Below are 21,130 nucleotides of genomic sequence, written 5' to 3' on the forward strand. Positions count from 1 at the left end.
GAGACATCATCCTCCAACCATGCTGGCTAGGGTGTTGACTCAATCCAGACATGAGGACAGGCGCCGCGCCCTGCCCAGCAGACCTTACAGCTTTACATCAATGCAACTGAGTCACACGGTAAGGTTGTGCCCCATGCCATTCCTCCATCCCTGCTCATACACCCTCCTCCCCGGGATGCTAGGCTGGCAGAAGAGCCTCCTCTGGCAGCTCTGGTACAGCGATGGCATCCTAGCAGGGGCTGTGGAGCTAGCAATCTCTCCAGAGACTGCCTTTCATTTTCTTCTCTTGTGGTCCCTACTCTGGGCTGATGATGCCGTTTGCCTTTGGCTATGCTGAGCAAAGCATTAAATTGCCTCCTACTTAGCACACCAAAGGGGTTTCTTCCCATTGAAGGCCTGTGTTTTCAGGCTACCATGTGAGTTTGGGCAGGTGCATTTTGAGGCAGGTCAGTGCCTGAGTAAGGCGATCTGTTCAGAGGCCGGCCTTGAAGCGTAGCTTTCAGAGGAAAGGCTGGACACACCTTGGAATTCTTTCTAAAATGGGCCCTGGCTTTCTGACTGGAGGGAGTATCCGCTCAAGAGGAACTACATCCCCAGAGAAGAACCGCACATGCCTATGGCTGCTCCTCTACTTCTGCTTTGGTTTTCCCAAGCCTGCTGTCCTTGGTTCTCTGAGCACAGATGGAGTATGTGTGTTAGGATACACACCGTGAGCTATGTTTCTCCTGGGAAAGGTGTGGCCTGCCTCTGGTGGGATGGAGAGATGAGGGAAGGTGAGATCATAAAAGCCCAGGAGCGATGGAGTGAAGGCTTACCCTGATGCCGAGGCTGCAAAGATTATGGGGCACTTTAAACCACCATGCTCACAACTACATCTTAGAAAGATTGCTCTGGCTAGGCAACAAGGAGAATAATGGCCAGGTCAGTGACCTAAGCCCTTCCTGTGGTTTGGGCTTGCCCCACCCCTTACCAGCTGCAGCTAGAGGGCACTAGGGGAGGGATTTGCTCATTAGGAAGTAGGACTTATCACTCTTATTTTATGAATGATAAAATGGAAGTTTGGAGTGATGGTCTGAGTTATCCAAGTTCACAGGGTAGGCTGTAGACTTAGTTATGAACTGTTCGGTGCTTGTCAATTACCTTATTTCATCGCTCTTCTTGGTCAAGAGCTTCTGGTACACATGCGAGTTACTCTGCTCTCTGCTTTCTTACCACCCTGTCTTTGCTTCCTCAGCGTCCTTTGCCTGGACCACACAATACCTGATAGAAACACATCAGCTCCAGTCCTACTCACCCAAGAGGACACTGCCTTAGAGACTGTCCCCTCCCCGCCCCCAGAAGGCTTCATTGATCTTGTTGGTGAGAAATCATCTCTTAATTTTTTGAACGTTGTTGGCGCTTTAGTCAGACTCTTTGTGGTCATTTGACATGTGCTATGACTTGTCTTTGGGACAAGACTTAGGATTTGAGGAATTCCAATTCATGCTGATTTACCCTGAATTCCTTATGGTGTCTCCTCTGGTGTCTTATGTACTTAGGCCAAATACTTTTAGGGGAATGAATTGTGTGTGTGTGTGTGTGTGTGTGTGTGTGTGTGTGTGTGTGTGTGTGTGTGTTCTCTTTTTCCGAGAGGGAAAGGGATGAAGGTGCCTAGAGTGGGATGTTGACAGACCTCAGGGGATGACCTTTTGATGCTCATGGGAGGCAGGAATAGGGCACGGTTGACGAACAACATGGGCTTTGGAGTGGAGCAACGCTACATTCCAGTTTTCCTTTGCTGTCGCGGTCATGTGAGAGTGACGTCAGCAGGGTCAGGGGCTCCAGGAGAGCAGAAAAAGCTTGGATAGGATTCTCCAAGGTGCACAGAGACTCACAGTTAGCCTCAGGGGCAGGACTGAGATTAGAAACTAGAACTTGGTGAGGGCTGGGCCTTCTTTGGCAGTCATGGTGTAGGTAGGGCTGCAGGATTTCCAACAACTATTTCTTCAGAGTCCAACACTGGATGACCAAGGCCCAATGGAGTTTCGGTACACAGAAGAGGATCCTAGACCTGGGATACCCAGAACAGAGTTGGGAGACCAGCAACAACCCAGTAGGTCACACTGGGCCATTAGGGAGGGACAGGATGGGGTGAGCAAAGGATGATCTTTCTCTACTCCTTATGCTCTTCTTGGGTCAACGTGAGGATGAGGGACATCGTATTCTTATCCCCTACTTGCTCTATTTCCCCACTTCAGGACCAAGTGGGAGCTGGGCTTCAGAGATCAGAACCTGCCTCTACCCCTTTGAGCCCGTGAGGCAGGGCCGGGCTCCCATTAGAATGATGTACTGGTCCCTCGAGGTTGCCTAAAGCTTGCTGGCAGAAGCAGGACACCCAGGCAACTCTCTGTTCTCTTCATAGTCTCTGAGTCCCAGGGCTGGTGCTGTCTGCAGCGTGGCTGTGCGGTCCTGGGAGCCCTGGGGCTGCTGGCTGGAGCAGGTGTCGGCTCATGGCTCCTAGGTCAGTGCTGGGTCCTTTTGTCTGGAGAGAGGAGGACGGGGTCTGGGGGAAGCTAGGAGACTACCGCGGGTGCTGAACAGGCACTGTCTATAGATGAACAAGCCCCACCCTCATCTGTGCTGTGTAAACAGCAAGACAGGGAAGGGCTTACCCCAAACGGGAGGGATTTAGGTGTCAGAGGGCACAGCTTGGTCCTACAGCCCTGTCACTGTGTGGATGATCCATGGTTTTAGTCAGTTTCTTTCCCCCCTAGAAATTGTTCCTAGTGAGATAGACAGACAAACAGAAACACAGGATAGTCCGGTACAGTCCTGTGCCCCCTTACAGATTGATTGGGGTCTGTCTAAGGGCAATGTGGCTGATAGGGACTCTCTAGGAGGCAGGCCTACCCCGACGGCAGTACTGGCTGGCTAGGCACCTTGAACCCCTCTGGGGGTTTTCCTCCCCATCCCCAACATTTCTGTGACTCTCTGTGCTTCCCTGAAGTACTGTATCTATGGCCGGCTGCCTCTCCACCCATCTCCGGGACCTTGCAGGAGGAGGAGGTGACTCTGAACTGCCCAGGAATCAGCAGTGAGGAAGAGCTTCTCCCATCTCTTCCCAAAACAGGTGGGTCACCCCCTCAAGGCTACAGGAAGGAGCCCTTCACCCAGCTCAGGACCCTTTACAGCTTCGGGACCAAAATGAAGGACTAGCAGCCTGTTACTACCTATCTGTCTCTTCTACCAGGAGGAGGGTGGTGACAAGGTCCATCTGGCAGCATTGATCTCAGATTTAGGATTTGTATGCATCCCCGAGGAGTGGCCTGACCTTTAGCTGGGGTGTGACTAGGAGGTCAGGCCAGAAGAAGAGATGGAAGCTTGTCATTTAGGGTAGTGTGAGCTAGTAGTGTAGGGGAAGGGGAGCTGGTGTAGGGTGCTAGTATGTGAGCAATAGGGCCACCTGGGCATCTGGGGACATCATTCCGTATTGTCCGTTGGCTGTCCCCACTATCCCTTCTTTTGGGTAAGAGTTGGGGGGAGGGAATCACACAGTATAATGCTGCCCAAAGACTGAGGGGCTAGAAAAAGTTAGAGAAGTTAGTTAGACCAAGGCTGGGTTTTCTTACTTTTTGCTAGATGCATGGCCTTCAGTACATGATTTCTTTGAGCTTCCATTTCTTTCTATATACAATGGAAATGAAATAAAAGTATTTGCTGCATGAGGTTGTAATAAAGTATGCAAATATATCAAAGAAGCTTAGTTCTGAACCTCTGTATTAGTCAGCTGGCCTGCCATCACACAACGCTACAGGTCGGGGAGAGATACACATTTATTCCCTCACAGTCTGGATGCTAGAGGTCCAGTTACAAAGAGGTGTCAACTTGGTTCCTGGTGAGGGCTCTCTTCCTGGCTCCCCACAGTATCTTCCCACTGTCTTCTGTTTGCTGGAAAAGAAAGAAATAATGAGCTGGCATCTTCTATGAGGATGCTGACCCTACCGGACCAGCACCCCATGAGCTCATTTCATTAAAAAAAATTTTTTTTGAGTTAAGTATCTACTGTCTCCAAGCTAGCCTCTAACCAAGGAGGGCTTGAACATTGCCTCCTCCTGCCCCCACCTCCAGAGTGTAGGGATTACAAGCAGGTTCCACCACCCCCAGTTTGCAGCACTAGACCTCAAACCCAGGCCATGTGCATGCTAGGCAAGCCCTATCTATACCAACCAAACGGCAGAACAAGCCGTTTGTTTAATGTTAATCACCTTCTTCAAGGCTCTATCTCCAAACACAGTTACATCGAGGAACTGGAGTTTCAATCTAGGAGAGAGAGACAGACAGAGAGGGAGAGAGAGAGAGAAAGAGAGAATGAATGTGTATGTGAAAAATTCCATTTGTAACAACACAGACAAAAAAGCAGTTGATAAATATTAACTATCACCATCACAATATTTAAATTCAGAAGACTTGGCTTATGTCCTGGATCCATCCCTTGTTGACCCTATGATCTTGGGCAAATTGCTTTCACCTCTGTGCCTTGGTACTCCCTCTGCTGAGGGTGGTAACTAACTGCCTTCTCCTAGCGTTGGGCAATTGTGGTAAAGAGTGTGACAGAATACCCCTATTTATACAGTTCATGTGTGTGTGCTCATGCCACTGGATGAATGTGGTGGTCATAGGACAATCTGTTGGTTCTCTTTCTATCACGTGGGTTCTGGGGATTCAGCCCAGGTTGTCAAGCTTGATGGCAAGTGCCTTTACCTGCTGAGTAATCTCACTGGCCTCAGAGCACCTTCTAAAGCACACGGTCAAAACACGGAACAGAAAACATCTATAAAATGTATTATATTGTGTTTTGTGCTGACCAGACACCCAGGGGAGCGGTGAAGCTGAGACGGGGTAATCTATGTGCCCAGCTCCTCTTGTCTCATCCCACCCTGGCAGCAGCAAAGTTTGCACACTGTGTCTTCAGTATCTTTCAGAATAAATGGCGAGGATCTCCTGCTTGAAGTGCAAGTAAAGGCTCAGCCACACTGGCTCCTGGTGTGCCACGAGGGCTGGACCCCCGCCCTGGGGATGCGCATTTGCCAGAGTCTCGGGCACCTCAGGTAACAGCCAGACTTGCAGGGCTGGATGGCCTGTGGGGGGCAGGGGACTGGAGTGGGGAGTGGGGATCGCAGAAGCCGCCATCATGGTCTTGCTCATTCACAGTGCTGGCACAGCTGGTGCACAGTGTAGTTCTGACCACGTGACCTCATTCACGCTACAGTTTGAAACTGGCTCCCCCTGTTTTCTCTTCCTCTGCCAAGGCTCACTCAGCACAAGGCAGTGAATCTGTCTGACATCAAGCTCACCAGATACCAGGAGTTTGCTCAGCTGTCTGCTAGACTGGGAGGCCTCCTACAGGAAGCATGGCAGCCCAGGTAGGGCTCTGTGGGTTAGGTGAATGGTGAGCGGCCTCAGAGTCTGATGCTGGGGGCCTGGGCAGTGTCATGAGACCAGAGAAGACCGTTTCCCAGCCATACACCACAAACTCAGGTCACACGCTCTGCCACACAGTATATATCTCACACAAGACATGCAAGGCTATGGGCTGGGTATGTAGCTCAGATGTCGTAGAGTACTTGCCTCGCACACACAAAGCCCTGGATTCAATCCCTAGTATCATATGAGCTGTGCGGTGGTGTTGCTTGAGTTTTAAGCAGGTGTAGAGGTGGGAGGAGCAGCAAAGTCATCCACAACTATATACAGAGTTTAAGGTCAGCTTGGAATACAGGAGACCTGTCTCAAAACCAAACCAACGAACAAAACCCTCCAAGGTTGTTAGTTACTGGAACAGGATTTAGAATGGTCCTCCTAGTCCCCCTGTGTTAACTTTACATTGCTGTGAACAGATACACGGGAAAGGCAATGTAAAGGAAGAAAGACCTCTTTGCTTCACAGTTGTAGATGGTTCAGCCAATGGTTTCTTGGCCCCATGTGTTAGGATAGAACGTCATGGTGAAGGAGTGGGCACAGGAGGCTGTTTGCCTCTTATAGACAGAAAAGGGAGGGGGCCAGCTTTAGAATAAGATACAACTCTTAAGGTCATATATCCAGTGACTACTTCCTCCAGCTAGCTTCTACTGCTTAAAGTCCAGAACTTCTAAAAATAGTGCCATGGGACGAGGACCAGGTACCCTGCCTATGAGTTTTTGGGGGGCTACTTTGTGTTCAAACCATAATTCACTTTTACAGGTAGAGAGACTGAGGCTCGGTGAGGTTAAACAGTCTTATTCAGGGCAATGTGACCAATAAACAGCCAACACACATTTGGGACCAGCCAGGCTCATGACTCCAAGTCAAGGGACCCGTGTGGCTGAGCTTTGCTTGGATAATTCTGGTATCTCAGGAGAAAATCGAATAGTGTCCAAAAGAAAGGGACTCGAAATGGACCTCTCACCATACTCTGGACAGCACAAGCTGAGAGGTTGTTGCCCAGCCTGGGGTCCTTCAGACTGCCCGAAGCCGCGGGGTTAGATGCAGACAGCGGCCTCATCCCTGCTCCGAAGCCGTCGTGGCCTACTCATCTGAACCATTCTTCCAAGCCCCAGATCCATTCTCAGGAATGCATGAAAGACAGAGTGACCCCAGCTGTCCCTTTCCCTCAGTGAGATTCCCAGGTCCTCCAGGAGGGCAGAAGGGCTGCAGGCTTAGGAAAAGAGAAACCAAGTAGACCAGGGATGGGCTGCTGAAAGGAAGAGATGAGAAGGAGCGACAAGAATGTTGGGTCTAAAGGGAGTTGAGGCTATGCTAAGGGGGAAGAGGGGACACGAGAACTAGATAGAGCAGGACTCTGCAGGCCCTAGCTAAAGGGCCTGGGACAGAGAAGAGGCTGGGCCTGGAAGAGGCCTGGGTGTAAGGCCCTATTCACTCATTCATGCCGCGGCCATTCATTTACCTGCTGAGCACCTGTTTACTCAGAGCACGTGGAAACAGCTGGGCGTTCTCATCTGTCAAGTCTCTGTTGTAAATGTGGACCTTGTCCAAACAGATCTTCCAGGACTGTGAAGGCTTTCCCTCTGTTTCCCTCTGGTTGCTGGGGCAGAATGGGCAGGCTGCTGTCATGGGAGGGGCCCGGGTGTTTGTGAGGGGTGGAGAGAAAATGGTGAAAATGATAGCATCTTAAGGTTAGGACTACAGCATGGCCTTCAGAACTGTGGAGACAGGCTGGGCGTGGCAGTGCATACCTGAAATCCTAGTTCTCGGGAAGTGGCAAGAACATCATGTACACAGTCGTCCTTGGCTGCAGAGTGAGTTTGGGTCTAGCCTGGGGCACATGATACACTATCTCAAGAAAACCAAACAAAACTGTGGAGAAGCCCCTGACCACTCTCCACACCCTTGGGTGTACGTGGCCTTTGGGTGGCCCTGCCTAGCTTCTGAGGGACTCTCCTGTCTTGCAGCTCTAACTGCCCTTCTGGCCGAATTGTTTCTCTCAAATGTTCCGGTGAGTCATATCCTGTGTCCAGGAAGTTGGCAGTGGGAGGAAGGGAGCCTTGCAGTTCTCCTGAGTATGGACCGGCTGTATGAAGGGGTCTGCTCAGGTTTCTATGTGTGTGCCTGTGAGCTGTGTTGGGGTGTCCTTGGCTACCTACCTGCCTATCTTTCTGCTGGGCTCCTTGCAGATACGGCCTGCCCAGATGGAAGAGTCCTTTTAAGTCTCTGTCATGTGTCCCACCAGCCGCTGTGGTGGGCTGATGGTTTCTCTACTTCACTCCTGCCACCCTGCCCTTCCTTCTGAAGGGCCCCGTAGGTGGAATTACTGCTGGCTGTAAATGTACCAGCTCTCCCAGCAGCTTCAAGAGACTGGGTAGTGAATTAGAGTCAGATGATAAACAGCTTACATTGTTCCTTATCCTCCTTCCCATGCCTGTCCGTCTGTCTATTAGTCCCTTTTCATACCCATCACCCTGGGCACGTTGACTTGTCCAGCGGAATGGGCAGTAGAGCGCCATAGACCCCACAGACCTGGTCCCTGCCCTCAGCAGGTGCATGGGCTGACGTCATCAATACCCTCATCTTCCTGTCCCCCTACTTAGAATCAGGAACGACACGTGAGAGCTGTCGGCACAGGCCCTCTGCACCCAGCGCTGCCTCTTTCTAGCCTACCCTTTTCTGTTGGCAGAGTGTGGGGCAAGGCCTCTGGCTTCTCGAATAGTTGGCGGTCAAGCTGTGGCTTCTGGGCGCTGGCCGTGGCAAGTGAGTGTGATGCTTGGCTCCCGGCACACGTGCGGGGGCTCTGTGCTGGCACCCCACTGGGTGGTGACTGCTGCCCACTGCATGTACAGGTAAGTCTTGGGGGTGGGCAGGAGGTGAGTTGCAGTCACCTTTTCTATTTGTCTCTTGGTATGTCCTGAGTAGAATGTCTGTGTCCAGCTGTCTGTCTCTAAGGAAGCAAGGGGGATGTCCTTGTTTGGTGTCAAGTTCAGTTCTGCATGAAGAGCAGTAATAACACAAAGACTGGTTCTTTGTATCCCCCCTTCTCTGTGTGTATATGCAAGTTCCCTTGTATATGCACATGTGCGTGTGTGTATGTGCATGTGTGTGTGTGCGTACACGTGCGTGTGTGTGTGTGTGTATGTGTATGCATGTGCGTGTGCGTGTGAGTGCATTGTGTGCATGAGTATATGCACGTGTGTGTATGTGCATGTGTGTGTGCACGTGCGTGTGTGTATGCACGTGTGTGTGCGTGTATGTATGCATGTGTGTGTGCGTGTGAATGCATTGTGTGCGTGAGTATATGCACGTGTGTGTGTGTGTGTGTATGCACATGTGTGTACGTGTGTGTGCGTGCATGCTCGTATGTGGGCCTGAGGCCGACATTGGGTGATATCAGTATTTTCTTCAACTGCTCTCTACTTCTCTATATTGAGGCAGTGTCTCTCACCTCTTGCTGAACCCAGAACTTGCACACTTGGCTAGTCTCGTTAGCTGCCATGCTCTGGGGATTTGTCTCCATCTTCTGTGCTGGGATTTCCAGCGGGATGCCATGCTCACTCAGCTTTTAAATGGGTTCTGGGGATTTGAACTCAGGTACTCATGCTTCCAAAGCAAACACCTTTCTTGCTGAACCATCTCCCCAGTTCCCTTCCATTTTGCATCCATAGCATTCTGTGCTTCATTGTCTGTGTGCTGGCATGTTGAACGTCCTCCTCCCCTCTAGACCGGAAGCTGTTCTGGGGCAGAGACGATCAGTCTTATTTACCACTGAATCCCTTTCTGGATTTCTTTGTCACCACATCTTCAGGGCTACGGTAGTCTCTTGAATGATAGGCACTCAATATCGGTTCTGTGGAGGTGGAGGTAGATGGATGATAAGTGAGATTTTGGCAGTAGGTAGGGCAGACAAGCTGATCTCCACTTTACAGTGAGGACACGGGCTGGTGGAGGGATGAGTGCTCCTCAGAATTTCACGTAAGTGGAGAGAGAGGACTGAGGGAAGTCTTGGTGTCGTAAATGGTCTTTCACACCTGCTATAGGTGTGATGGAAATTGTACAGGAGAGAGTGGTGGATGCAGATGACCAATCTGTGTGTGTGTGTGTGTGTGTGTGTGTGTGTGTGTGTGTGTGTGTGTGTGTGTGTGTCTGTGTGTGTGTATGTGTGTCTGTGTGTGTGTGTGTTGTGTACTCATGGGTGTGTATGGCATGGACATGTGGAGGCTACAGATTAATGTCAAGTGATTTCCTCACTTGCTTTCTACCTTATACACTTTAAGATTTCTTTTATTTTTAATTATGTGTCTGTGTATGGGTATGTGGGTAAGCCAGCAAGCTCCAGGGATCTGCCTGTCTCTGCCTGTTAGATTATAGACATATCGCATGATGCCTGGCTTTTTATGTGAGTGTTGGGGATCTGAACTCAGATCCTCATGCTTGCCTGGAGAAAGCACTTTGCTGACTGCACTATCTTCCAGCCCAGTGTCTTGCCAGCTGCTGGGGAAAGTATTAAGAGGCATGGTTTTTGGGTCCCTGGAGCTCACAGGTTTATGACAGTGGCCACTAAAGGTTTCCCTCAAGAGTTCCCTCTCCCCACGGCCTTACTTATGTTAATCCTCCTGCCCCTTCCTCCTTGGGCTCAGTAGGTCTCTGTGTGCAGTTTCAGACTGTCCCGCCTGTCCAGCTGGCGGGTTCATGCAGGGTTGGTCAGCCACAGTGCTGTCCGACACCACCAGGGGACTATGGTGGAGAAGATCATTCCCCACCCTTTGTACAGCGCCCAGAATCATGACTACGATGTCGCCCTCCTGCGGCTCCGGACTCCACTCAACTTCTCAGGTGAGACTCTGGCTTTGGAATGAGCAGGCTGGGTGCAGTGGTGACCAAGGAACAGAGACCTGTGGGAGGAGGGGTGAGCTGATTCCCGAGGCTTCCTGTAGTGTTAGGGTTAGGGTTAGGGTTAGGGTTAGGTTTAGGGTTAGGTTTAGGGTTAGGGATTAGGGTTAGGGTTAGGGTTAGGGATTAGGGTTAGGGTTAGGGTTAGGGATTAGGGTTAGGGTTAGGGTTAGGGTTAGGGATTAGGGTTAGGGTTAGGGTTAGGGTTAGGGTTAGGGATTAGGGTTAGGGTTAGGGTTAGGGTTAGTGATTAGGGATTAGGGTTAGGGTTAGGGGTTAGGGGTTAGGTGTTAGGGTTAGGTTTAGGCAAATATTAAGCCCTTCAGTTCATGTGGCATCACAGGGTGTGTACATTCTTCTGAGACTAAATTGCACTAACACTTACAAGGCTCTTTGGAGATCAAAGATTGAAGCCCTTTTAATAGTGGTGCTGAATAGATAGAATTTACTTTCAGGTCCCAAGGAGAACTTCTCTTGTGCCTTCTCCACCAATAGCTGGCTTCTCTCTTTTTCCCAGGCTGGACCCAGGTTCAGACACTTTGTTATACATGATAGGAAAAGTGATTTCTTATTTATTTAAATATTTTTTCCCTCTCAACCCTCCTAACAGGTATGATGAAGGAAGTATATACAGACAAGAACCCTGAAGTTTAGAGAAGGGCAAAATAGGTTACAAGAAGATGTCTTAATTCCAGGACCAGGGTTCCTCCTGCTGTGGTTCCTGCCTGGACTGAAGCTGTCCCACCAACTACCTCCTTGCATGCTCACACACACCTTCTCAAAAAGCACATGAATCTTTAGAAACATGCACACATGCATGCACTTATAGTTCCATGTGCACAAACTCATGTATTCACAGATCTGTAATTTGAAAACAAAACAGTACTAAAATTCTAGGTTGCTAGAGTCTTCTGCAGAAGTTGCAGAGCCTGGGCCTGCTTCTTCTGGTTGGATGGGAGATTGACAGCGCTATGAGGGGTGTGGACCAGCACCAACTGGAGGCCTTCTCCTTGATGCAGTTGGAGGGAAGTGTGTCTATGTTGTGGAATGTCAAGGTACTACTTAAATACGTATTTGGTTCCACTCATAGAATATGTCACACACTTCTGGAAATACAGTCCCAAGAAGGACCAGATACTCTGGAGAAAAGGATAAATGGGTCTCGTTAGAATTTGGCATCCAGTGCCAGAAGTATTTCCATTCTCCCGCTAGCCCCCAGGTTGGGCAGGGCAGCAAATATACTGCTCACTTCTAGGGGCGCCACACCTTCACCCCCAAGGTGGGACATTGCTCAACCTGTTTATTTGTCTAGTAATCTTGGTGGTAGATGCCAGGTCCCAGGGCTGTTGAAAAGGGGATGAGAAGGATCTTCATCCAGGCTCTTCAGGAGAGAAGGCCAGCCCGAGCCAGGACCAGAACTATGTGCCTCTCCACAGACACTGTGGGCGCTGTGTGCTTGCCAGCCAAGGAGCAACACTTTCCAAGAGGGTCTCAGTGCTGGGTGTCTGGCTGGGGCCACACCGACCCCAGCCACAGTGAGTGAGCTCCCAGGGCCCTCAGTATAAAATGGGGAGGGAGAGGTGTTCTCCAAACTGGCCCCCTTCCCCTTCCTCTGGTTACCTGACAAGGGCACTCTTTTCCTCCTTGGTGACTCATGGGTATTCAGTCTCTCCTGCCTGAGTATTCCTATGGAGAACAACCACTGAACATTTCTCCTAAACCCAGGCCCCATCACTCCCCTGCTCTTGGTCCCAGGAGCACCATGACCTCAGCATTTGGTATACTGTGTCTGACTCTTCCTCTCCTCATTCCCAGCTGGGCATCTGGCAGACTCTTGTCCTCTGGCCCAGGTCCATAGCTCTGCCCAAGCTTCCTTCTTTGAGTCTGTGTCCTCAGGACTTCTTCTCTATCTTGATGCCCTGCCTTCTTGGCCCGGTTCGGTACCCTGCAGCTTTTCTCTTTGTCTCCTACAGCTCATAGTTCAGACACGCTGCAGGACACAATGGTACCCCTGCTCAGCACCCACCTCTGCAACAGTTCATGCATGTACAGCGGGGCACTCACACACCGCATGCTGTGTGCCGGCTACCTGGACGGGCGGGCAGATGCATGTCAGGTGTGGCTGATAGAGGAGGGAGGAGCAGGGGACCCGCCGGTGGTGGAAGGTGGGAGCAGGGGACTTGCATCGGCTTGGTCCCCTGGTTAGTGCACATGGGCTGGGGAAGCCAGGCTCTCTAGGGAGTTTATACTAAGGGTGTGTGGAAGGTGAGGCCAGCAGGTATGACACCAGGAAGCAAGAGTCTCCCTCTCCACCAGGAGAGCCCATTCCCCATGGTAGACGGCTGTTGCTTCACCAGATGGGTTTGATGGTTGTTTTCTTTGTGTCTTCATATCTGGATTCCTCAGGGGGACAGCGGGGGACCCCTAGTGTGTCCCAGTGGTGACATGTGGCACCTCGTAGGGGTGGTCAGCTGGGGCCGTGGCTGTGCGGAGCCCAATCACCCAGGCGTCTATGCCAAGGTAGCAGAGTTCCTGGACTGGATCCATGACACTGTGCAGGTGAGTGTGGGGCAGAAGAGCAGCCCGAGCTTCTGAAGGACCTGCCCCAGGACACTGAGGACCTTCTGAGGGTTGGAAAGGGGACTAGGGAGTGTTTGCCAGAGTGGGAGGAGAAAGAAAGGACACTTATGACAGGAACCCCCCGGGTTTCTAGAAATTTAAGCATTAGCTGGGAAAGGGTAGACTGAGTCTGTAACCTAGATCTGCCTTTTGGGGGTGACATTTGGCAAGTTCCTACCCTTAGTAAGCCCACACTTTCTGGTCATAACCATCCTGGCTGTGTCTTACTCTTTGATGGTGATTAAAAGAGGTAGAACTTGTGCTGTGCCTGGCTGGCTTAGAGTGAGTAAGCACAGTGTGGTCTATCATCTATCTATTCCAGCATGGTTCACGCTGGCCTGGAAAACAGTTACTAGTTAGTGGCTGTGTTCACACTCTCCAGAGAGAATTCAGCATTGGACAGCTAAATTCTTGCACGACCCTTGGGTGAATCTGTCTAGAGAGAGGACTGAGGGGGACAGTTCATGTCGAAGCATAGTGTTTGGCTGGGCAGATGGCAAGGTTGGCAAAGTGCTCGTCATGTGAGTGTGAGGAGTCCATATCTCCAGAACTCACGTAAACTCGTGTGTGTGTGTGTGTGTGTGTGTGTGTGTGTGTGTGTGTGTGTGTGTGTTAGGAGGATGCAGAATGTATCTGTCTCCTACAGCAAGAGAGGCAGAACCTGATGTAGTCAGCAGCTAGCATTAGACTGTGTGGATGGTGAAGACTGACACCCGAGGTGTCTTCCAGATGTACACCCAATCTCACCCCCAACCCCCACCCCACCCCCCCAAAAGATTTAAAAAGCAGGGTATTTGTGTTAAGTAGTCTCTCACGAGCTGTGGTAGTGGACAGCATCTTTCCCCAAGGTTGAGTGAAGAGCCCTCGGCACACTCTACAGCAGCAGTTCTCAACTGGTGGGTTGCAGCCCCTTTGGGGTCCCATATCAGATATCTTGCATTTCGGATGTTTACATTATGATTCACAACAGTAGCAAAATTACAGAAGTAGCAACAAAAATGATTTCATGGTTGGGGGGGGGGTCACCACAACACGAGGAACCGTATTAAAGGGTCTCAGCATTAGGAAGGTTGAGAACCACTGCTCTAGAGCTTAGGGGGTAGGCATCCATATTCAAATTGTATTTTAAAAACCTAGAGCAGCAGATATGTGTAGGTTCATTTGGTTGACAGAAGTCTACCTTCTGAATGTGATGTGCTAATATAAGGTCTCTTGAGGGAGGCTGGGGATGTAGCTCAACTGGGAGAAGGCTTGACTGGCATTCAAGAGGTCCTGGGTTTGAGCCCCAGCATTTCATAAACTGGGAATTGTGGTACATATGTATAATCTGAACACTTAGGAGATGGAGACAGGAAGATTAGAAGCTTAATGTTATCTTTAGCTAGAGTTCAAGACCAGTCTGGGGTACATGAGCTCTTGTCTCAAGGTAAAAATGTCACCTGGCTGGCATGAGGTAGAGCCACTCGGACTCCTTGCTCTAGATGTTGTTGTTTTCCTCAATCTTATTACACAGAAGCCTTTGTCTCTTGGCTCCCTGGCAGGTCCGCTAGCTACAGGAGAAGCAGCTGCAGCCTCAGATGCAGAACTGTGGATCTCCCATGGATCATCCCAGTTGGAGGGCCAGCAGCTGGGTCACTGGACCTCTCTCCTAAGGCTCTGATTTCCAGTTCCTCTTTCTCACTGGAGAGCCTCCACAGCAGGAAAGAGGCTGGAGCTGGATTGGGAATGATGGGGAGAGGAAGGGGTAAGAGAAGAAGCCACAGAAGAAGCTTCTGGAAGCATCTGGGAGACTTCTTCTGCCCTCCCTGGATTCCATGTGCATCTATCGGGAGGATGCTGGAGGTGCCCCGAGGCTGCTGCTTTCTCCTGGAGCCTCAGGAGGGCTAAGTCCAGCTCTAGAGAACACCCTATCTCCAGGGTTCCCAGACAGATGAGGTCAAGGTTGGACAAGGTCAGGTAAAGACAAGGAAGTCAGGATCCTCCCCCTACCCCACTGGTCCTGTTCTGAGCTAACTCTAGTAGCCCTGCATGAGGCAGGAGTCTATAATGCAAGAGAGATGGAGCTGGGCTAGGATGCCATTTTTCAAATGACAGTTCTGGGAACTGATCGAAAGAGATTTGTTATTAAATGGAAAGTGTGTATAATCTTGGTCAAGTCCCCCTCCCCTCTTTGTGTTTGTCTCCTTTTGCCACTGCTGTGACAGAACACATGACCAGAGGAATTTATCTGGGCTCTGAGACAAAAGATGCAGTCCGCTGTGCTGAGGAGTGTGAGGCAGCTGGTCCCGCAGTGTCTGGAAGCAGGGGGAGATGACGTTGTTTTGTCTTGGACCTCAGCCTGTGGCGAAATGCCACTCACGTTCAGGGCAGGTCTCAGTTACTCCTGTCTGGAAGCTCCCTCCCTCACCGACATGCTTAGAGCTGTGTCTCCCAGGCAATTCCAAATCCGGCACACTTGGCAGTGATGACTAGCCATCATACTGTCACACACAGTACTGAAGAGAAATACAGTTTTCTTCCTATATGTGCTTCTTGAAAGTTACATACTGACTCCAAATCATCAACTCCAGAATTCCGGCAGGTCCCTAGTTATTAAATTATTTAAGTTAGTTAAACCTGTAGGTCACCATCTGCAGCCAGGTGCTCTAAGACTTTGAGTACCACTGAAGTCAGTGCTTCTAGGGAAGGCTGGACTCCCCACAGGGTTCAGCTTTTCCCCCTCAGCTCTTTTTAGGGGGGGGGGGACTGAACCTTTTAGCTTGGGGAGATTTCTTTCCAGGGAAGCCTCTCCCCTACTCTCTCTGGTCTCTAGCAATTAAAACGCAATGGCTATCTTGTTTCCAAAAACCTCAATGAATTTTTTATGGTGCTTACCCAAGGAAATGCAATTAGCATGGAGCAATAACAAGAACTTTGTGAGTCTATCAGCATATTTGTTGAGGGTTTAGCCAAGTGATTATTCTTCCTGGAGGGTCTGTCTTGGTTTCTTATGCAGTGCCCTGAAAACACTAAGACTTCAATTTACTCTTGGCTTCATTACCTGTAGAAAAACGTTGCTGAGAGTCAACTCTCACACTGGCAATGCAAAGAGACTTCTGGTGGGTGGCAAAGTGCCTCCAGCCTAAGCCCAGCATTTTCTACTTGGCTCCTCCTCTAAGGAGGCAGTGAGGAGGCAGCAGGTCCCTCTGGAAAGGGAGAAGTTAAAAGCAAATCCACAAGCTATGATCATTTTCATATTTCCTATGACAGCCACAAACATTTGGTTAAATGCTTATCATTATTATTATAGCCCCCATGGCCTTCCAATTATCAATGACGTGTGAACTGTACTTGGCAGTTTAGAAAGCCTACTGATGTGTGGGATCTCACAGCATCCATGTGGTAAAGATATTATTTTATCCACCTGATTCTGCAGAGAAGCAGGCTAGCTCAGATTTTGTGGCTCCTGTAAGAATGCCTAGTTCCTAAGCACTAGAGAAGTAGGATGTGAAATTTGGGTCCTTTTACTGTTGTGGCCACATTGTGAGACACCCCCCCGGCCCCCCCCCCCCCCCCCCCCCCCCCCCCCGAGCAAGACCACCACAGAGCCAAAATCCAATGCAAAACACAAAGGGGTTTATTGATAACAAGCAAGCCCAGGCTTGGTCTCTGCCCAACATTCAACACAGTGGGTGGAGGAGGACGGTCCTGAGCTCTCAGGGTGAGGGGTTTTAAAGGGAAAAACTGCAAGCAGGGTGATCAAGCCTTTGCATCACATGATTGGGTAAGGGTGTGTAACCTTTGAATTTATTGGTCGGGGCTTAGAATTATCATTTTGGGGCAGGCCTCAACAAGTGCCAGGCTTTGTCCTTGAACTGCCATAGAGGCTGGCTGGCTTCTTAGCACATTCACATTGATCCATGCAAGTTGGTTAGGGGTCCCAGACAGTAAACAACTGGCTGAACCTTGAGCAGTCAGAGTACATGCAGAAAGGGAGCTACTGCAAGGACTATGTCTTTTGTTCAGGGCCCTCCCAGAAACTGCTTGCTCAAGTCTCAGAAAACTGAAATTGAGGCTTGATCTCTGAGAGAAGACTGACAGCCTGTTATGGCATTTACTTGGTTCTTTTGTTACTATCAACCTACATCCTTATGAAATGATTGAATACTACACAGAAGTATTGAAATGGAAGGTATTTTATCAGATCACCTGGTCTAGTCACTTGCTTACATACAACAACCTGGAAGACCCCGGGGGCCAGCAAGATGGATCACAAGAAAGGGCGCTTAAGACTAAGCCTTATGGCCTGAGTTTGATCCATGGAAGCCATATGATGGAAGGAGAGAACTGATGTCCCCGAATTGCCCATTCTCTAGCCTCCACATGTACACTATGGCACGTGTCAATAAATGTACTTTTAAAAGACTTATGATGACAATGATGATGATGATTGTGTGTGTGTGTGTGTGTGTGTGTGTGTGTGTGTGTGTGTGTGTGTGTATGCGCATGCGCCCACAGATACCAGAAGAGGACATTGATTGGATCCCTTGGAGCTGGAGTTACAGGTATTTCTGAGATGCCTGATGTTGGTAAATGCTTGGCATGCAACCATGAGGACCCTAGTTTAATCTCTACCACCCACACGCAAAGCTGAGTGAGGAGGCTCATGCTATGCTGGGAGGTAGAGACTGGCTTCCTGGGGCTAGCTGATAAACCAGCCTGGCCTATCCAGTGGGCTCCAAGTGCAGGAAGAGGCCTTGTTTAAAAAACAAGCTGGAGAAAGATTGAGGAGAATATCTGAGGTCAGCCTCTGGTCTCCACAAACACGTGAAAAGCTTCTGCCAGAGACCTTTGGAGTCCCCGAGTTCAAGGTCTGACTTAAACCTTATAAAATGGCCATCTTGCACAGAAAACCCGAGGAACACGCTATGGACAGAATTTGCTGATAGCGAGACCCTGCTTATGGACAGAAACTGGTGATGTTTGCCAGGCTGCGGGTCCCATCTGTGGATTGAGAGGCTTCCACCTCCCTTTGTCAGCATCTGCTGGTCCAGTTCTCGGGAAAGAAAGAGAAGTGAGCAGCCCGGGCCAGCTCTGTTCTCTTGGGCCCCCCTTTGCTAGACAGGGTGGAGGTGGCTGGAAGGAAGGAAGGTTCAAGTCCAGGGAGGGAGTAATGAGGACCATCTGGGAGCCCAGCTGTGCCGAGCTCCATAGGGAATTCAGAGGGAGAGAAGCCAACTCCCTTTTTGGAGCATTTCGACTTATTTGCAGTAAATTATTAGTGACGAGCCGGGCACAGGGCTGAATGGGGAGGATGTAATTGCTAAGGGAACACCAAGGGCTTATTGTTGAATAAATCAGGAAACCTGTGCCCTCCTCCCCAGGGACTAACATCCTGCCTGGGCAGAACTTTGGAGCCTCTGGAGACTTCTCAAGATAGTGGGTCCTGGCCACCTTGATAAGGAGGAGCTCTCCAATCTACTCCTTCCTGTTTGTGAGATCTCAAGGATGCCATGCAGAGCATCTCTCTCCTGTGGCGCTCTCTTTGACTCTTGCTTTTTTAGAGTGGTTGCTGGGAACAGTGGAGGAATTCTGCTCTTCCCTAGGGATGCTTGTGGGCCCTTCCCTGTCTCTTCTCTTTGGAAGTGCTGGGCTCGTCTGAAATGGAACAAATGTGGAAATAAAACACTGGTGCAGCAGAGTTGCCAGAAGGCAGGACCCCCATCCCTGCCACCCATCCTTCGATTATTTCCCTCCCCTCTGCCCCCTGCTGCCATGTGCTTATGACCTCCGCATTATTTTATGGCTGCCCATCTTCTTCCTCCAGTGTCTCAGCAGCCCAGGGCTACTGCTCTGTCAGACACAGCAAACAGCGCTGACCGGGCCCCACTCTCCGGTCTCTGCTCCCTCTTATGTGGCCCGGGCTTCAGTGTGGTTAGTGGCTCTCGTAACTGAGTCTTAAATCCTCCCATCATCTGGCAGCTCCCGAGGAAGCAGAGAGGGGATAGCTTCCCAACCCTGGGGGCTGAGGATGAGTTTTCCCACACACTCCAAGGCTGGGAAAGGGGGAGGAGGTTCAGACAGGTATTGGCTTGGGATTCGATTCACCCCATCGGAGAATCGTTTTGGTGGGAAGAGCTGTGGGTTTTTGGTGCTGGAGTGTACAAAGCTAGAGGACCACAGGAATGGTGGGGGGTAAGGGGAGCGGGGGGGGGGGGGGAGGGGGGGGGGAGAAAAGGGAAGGGAGAGAGAGGTCCCTTACTAGTATCCCTCCTCCAGAACAGGGTAGGGCTCCAGCACGGCAGAAGCATCGCCCTGGGCTTGCCTTCTGAACTCTGTCCCTTTCAGGGAGCGGCTGCACATGCTACTAGGAAACAATATTCCTGCCAGAGTTAGATCTGGGCTCCTAACCACACGGGAATGTGCTGGCTGGAACTAATGACCTGGACTCCCTAGATTTTGGTCTCCCCTTGCCAATGTAGTGATCTGAACACAGTGGTCTTCATGGAATTGCCCTGGTCACAGTCACTCAGACCTCTTGTGCTTCTTTAGCTATTTGCCCTGCAATTTCCTCTGGATCACCTTTAAATTGAGTCCATTCCTCAGGCAGATCCAAAGAAATCAGCTTGCTTATGGCGTGACAGACCTCAGACCTTAACTCTGTGGGACCAGAAGGAACCAGGCAAATGACTATACATCTTTTCCCCCCAACCATTTCCCAACCTCTTCTGATCATGCGCCCCAATGCAAGTATGCAAGGATAAGTGAGACCTTTGACCTGACTCTCAATGCAGGCACTCCCCAGATAACTCCATGATACCCCAAGGACTTTAGGACTTTTTAAGACAGATGAATGAGCTTTCTGCACAAAGACCACAAATACTTTCCTTCTTCCTGTTTCTGTTAGTCCGGCCATGAGGAGGAGGAGGAGGAGGAGGAGGAGGAGGAGGAGGAGGAGGAGGAGGAGGAGGAGGAAGGGACCTGTGCCCCCATAGGAACCTGACGGACCTCTTCTGTCTTCTAGAGATAATGGGGGGAAGGAAGAAGGATGCTAGACTGCTGGGGCCCACAGGGATTTTTGTGGGGTTTGTTTTTCTCAGCACTGTCTGCAGAGTGAGGACATGAATAAAAGAACGAGCAAAGATTTACTGTTCTCACAGCTTGGCTGTGAGTCTTGTATTTGTACAGCAGGCCTGGAGAGGAGGGGTGGGCGCAGGTGAGAGGGTGCTGGCCGCAGGTGAGAGAGTCGGACTCTGCATAGTGTGTCTGTGGAAACTTGGAGGTGGTGCTGGGGGAGAGTTAGAAGGGGTGTATTTAGGTCAGCTTCCCAGCTGCACCACCCAGTCTGCCTGTAAGTGAGATGGGACTGTGAGAGGGATGTGGGGCCAGTGGAAACATCAGCAAACCACTGGAGGCTGGCTCTCTATAATTAACCCAGTAGAAGACAGTGGGCTGGCAGTGTGTTGCCAATATTGACCCCAAACGAAACTATGCTGGGCTGGGAATATCACTCAAGGTCCTCGTAATTGACATGTTTAGGAATGACTTTTTTGTTGTTGTTGTTGTAGTCTTGTTTGTTTGTTTGTGAGACAGAGTTTTGCTAAGTAGCCCAGGTTACCCTCAAATTGAAGATCCTCCTGCCTCAGTCTCCCAAGTGCTGGGATTATAGTTGTGAGTAACCACATCCAGCCAGGCATGACTCTTATCTTGGTCTGGCCTGGGAAGGGGAATTATAATCTTTTAGCTGACTGTGCTGTTTCATATAGTTCAATGCCAGCTCATGTGTGATCAAGGCTAGTATAAATCCATGTTCTGGTGACACCTCACTTCTTTTTTTTTTTTCTTTTTTTTTTTTTTCTTTTTTTTTTTCTTTTTTTTTTTTTTTTTTTTTTTTTTTTTTTTTTTTGGTTTTTTTCGAGACAGGGTTTCTCTGCGTAGCTTTGCGCCTTTCCTGGAGCTCACTTGGTAGCCCAGGCTGGCCTCGAACTCACAGAGATCCACCTGGCTCTGCCTCCCGAGTGCTGGGATTAAAGGCGAGCGCCACCACCGCCCGGCGGACACCTCACTTCTTAGGCTATCAGAAATTGGGCTTCATTTTTGTTCAGATGCAATCCTGGCAGGTCAAAACTGGCTCTGCAAGATGATTTCATCCACGGTGTGTGTGTTGTGAAGAACTTGA

The 21,130-nt window shown here is 50.1% G+C and overlaps 1 protein-coding gene across 1 annotated transcript; it reads left to right on the top strand.

The window, feature by feature from the left end:
- Nucleotides 1–15,814, top strand: Tmprss5 (transmembrane serine protease 5). Its single transcript, XM_006979743.4, has 14 exons — nucleotides 1–118; nucleotides 1,235–1,359; nucleotides 1,990–2,092; nucleotides 2,402–2,500; nucleotides 2,987–3,109; nucleotides 4,952–5,087; nucleotides 5,289–5,402; nucleotides 7,425–7,468; nucleotides 8,147–8,309; nucleotides 10,118–10,296; nucleotides 11,790–11,888; nucleotides 12,327–12,469; nucleotides 12,760–12,912; nucleotides 14,514–15,814. Exons 3-14 carry the CDS (start codon nucleotides 2,017–2,019, stop codon nucleotides 14,520–14,522), a joined length of 1,338 nt encoding a protein of 445 aa, XP_006979805.4. The 5' UTR covers nucleotides 1–118; nucleotides 1,235–1,359; nucleotides 1,990–2,016; the 3' UTR covers nucleotides 14,523–15,814.
- Nucleotides 15,815–21,130: the final 5,316 nt, after the last annotated feature.

This window comes from Peromyscus maniculatus, chromosome 7 (genome assembly GCF_049852395.1).
Source record: "Peromyscus maniculatus bairdii isolate BWxNUB_F1_BW_parent chromosome 7, HU_Pman_BW_mat_3.1, whole genome shotgun sequence".
Taxonomy (NCBI): Eukaryota; Metazoa; Chordata; class Mammalia; order Rodentia; family Cricetidae; genus Peromyscus; species Peromyscus maniculatus.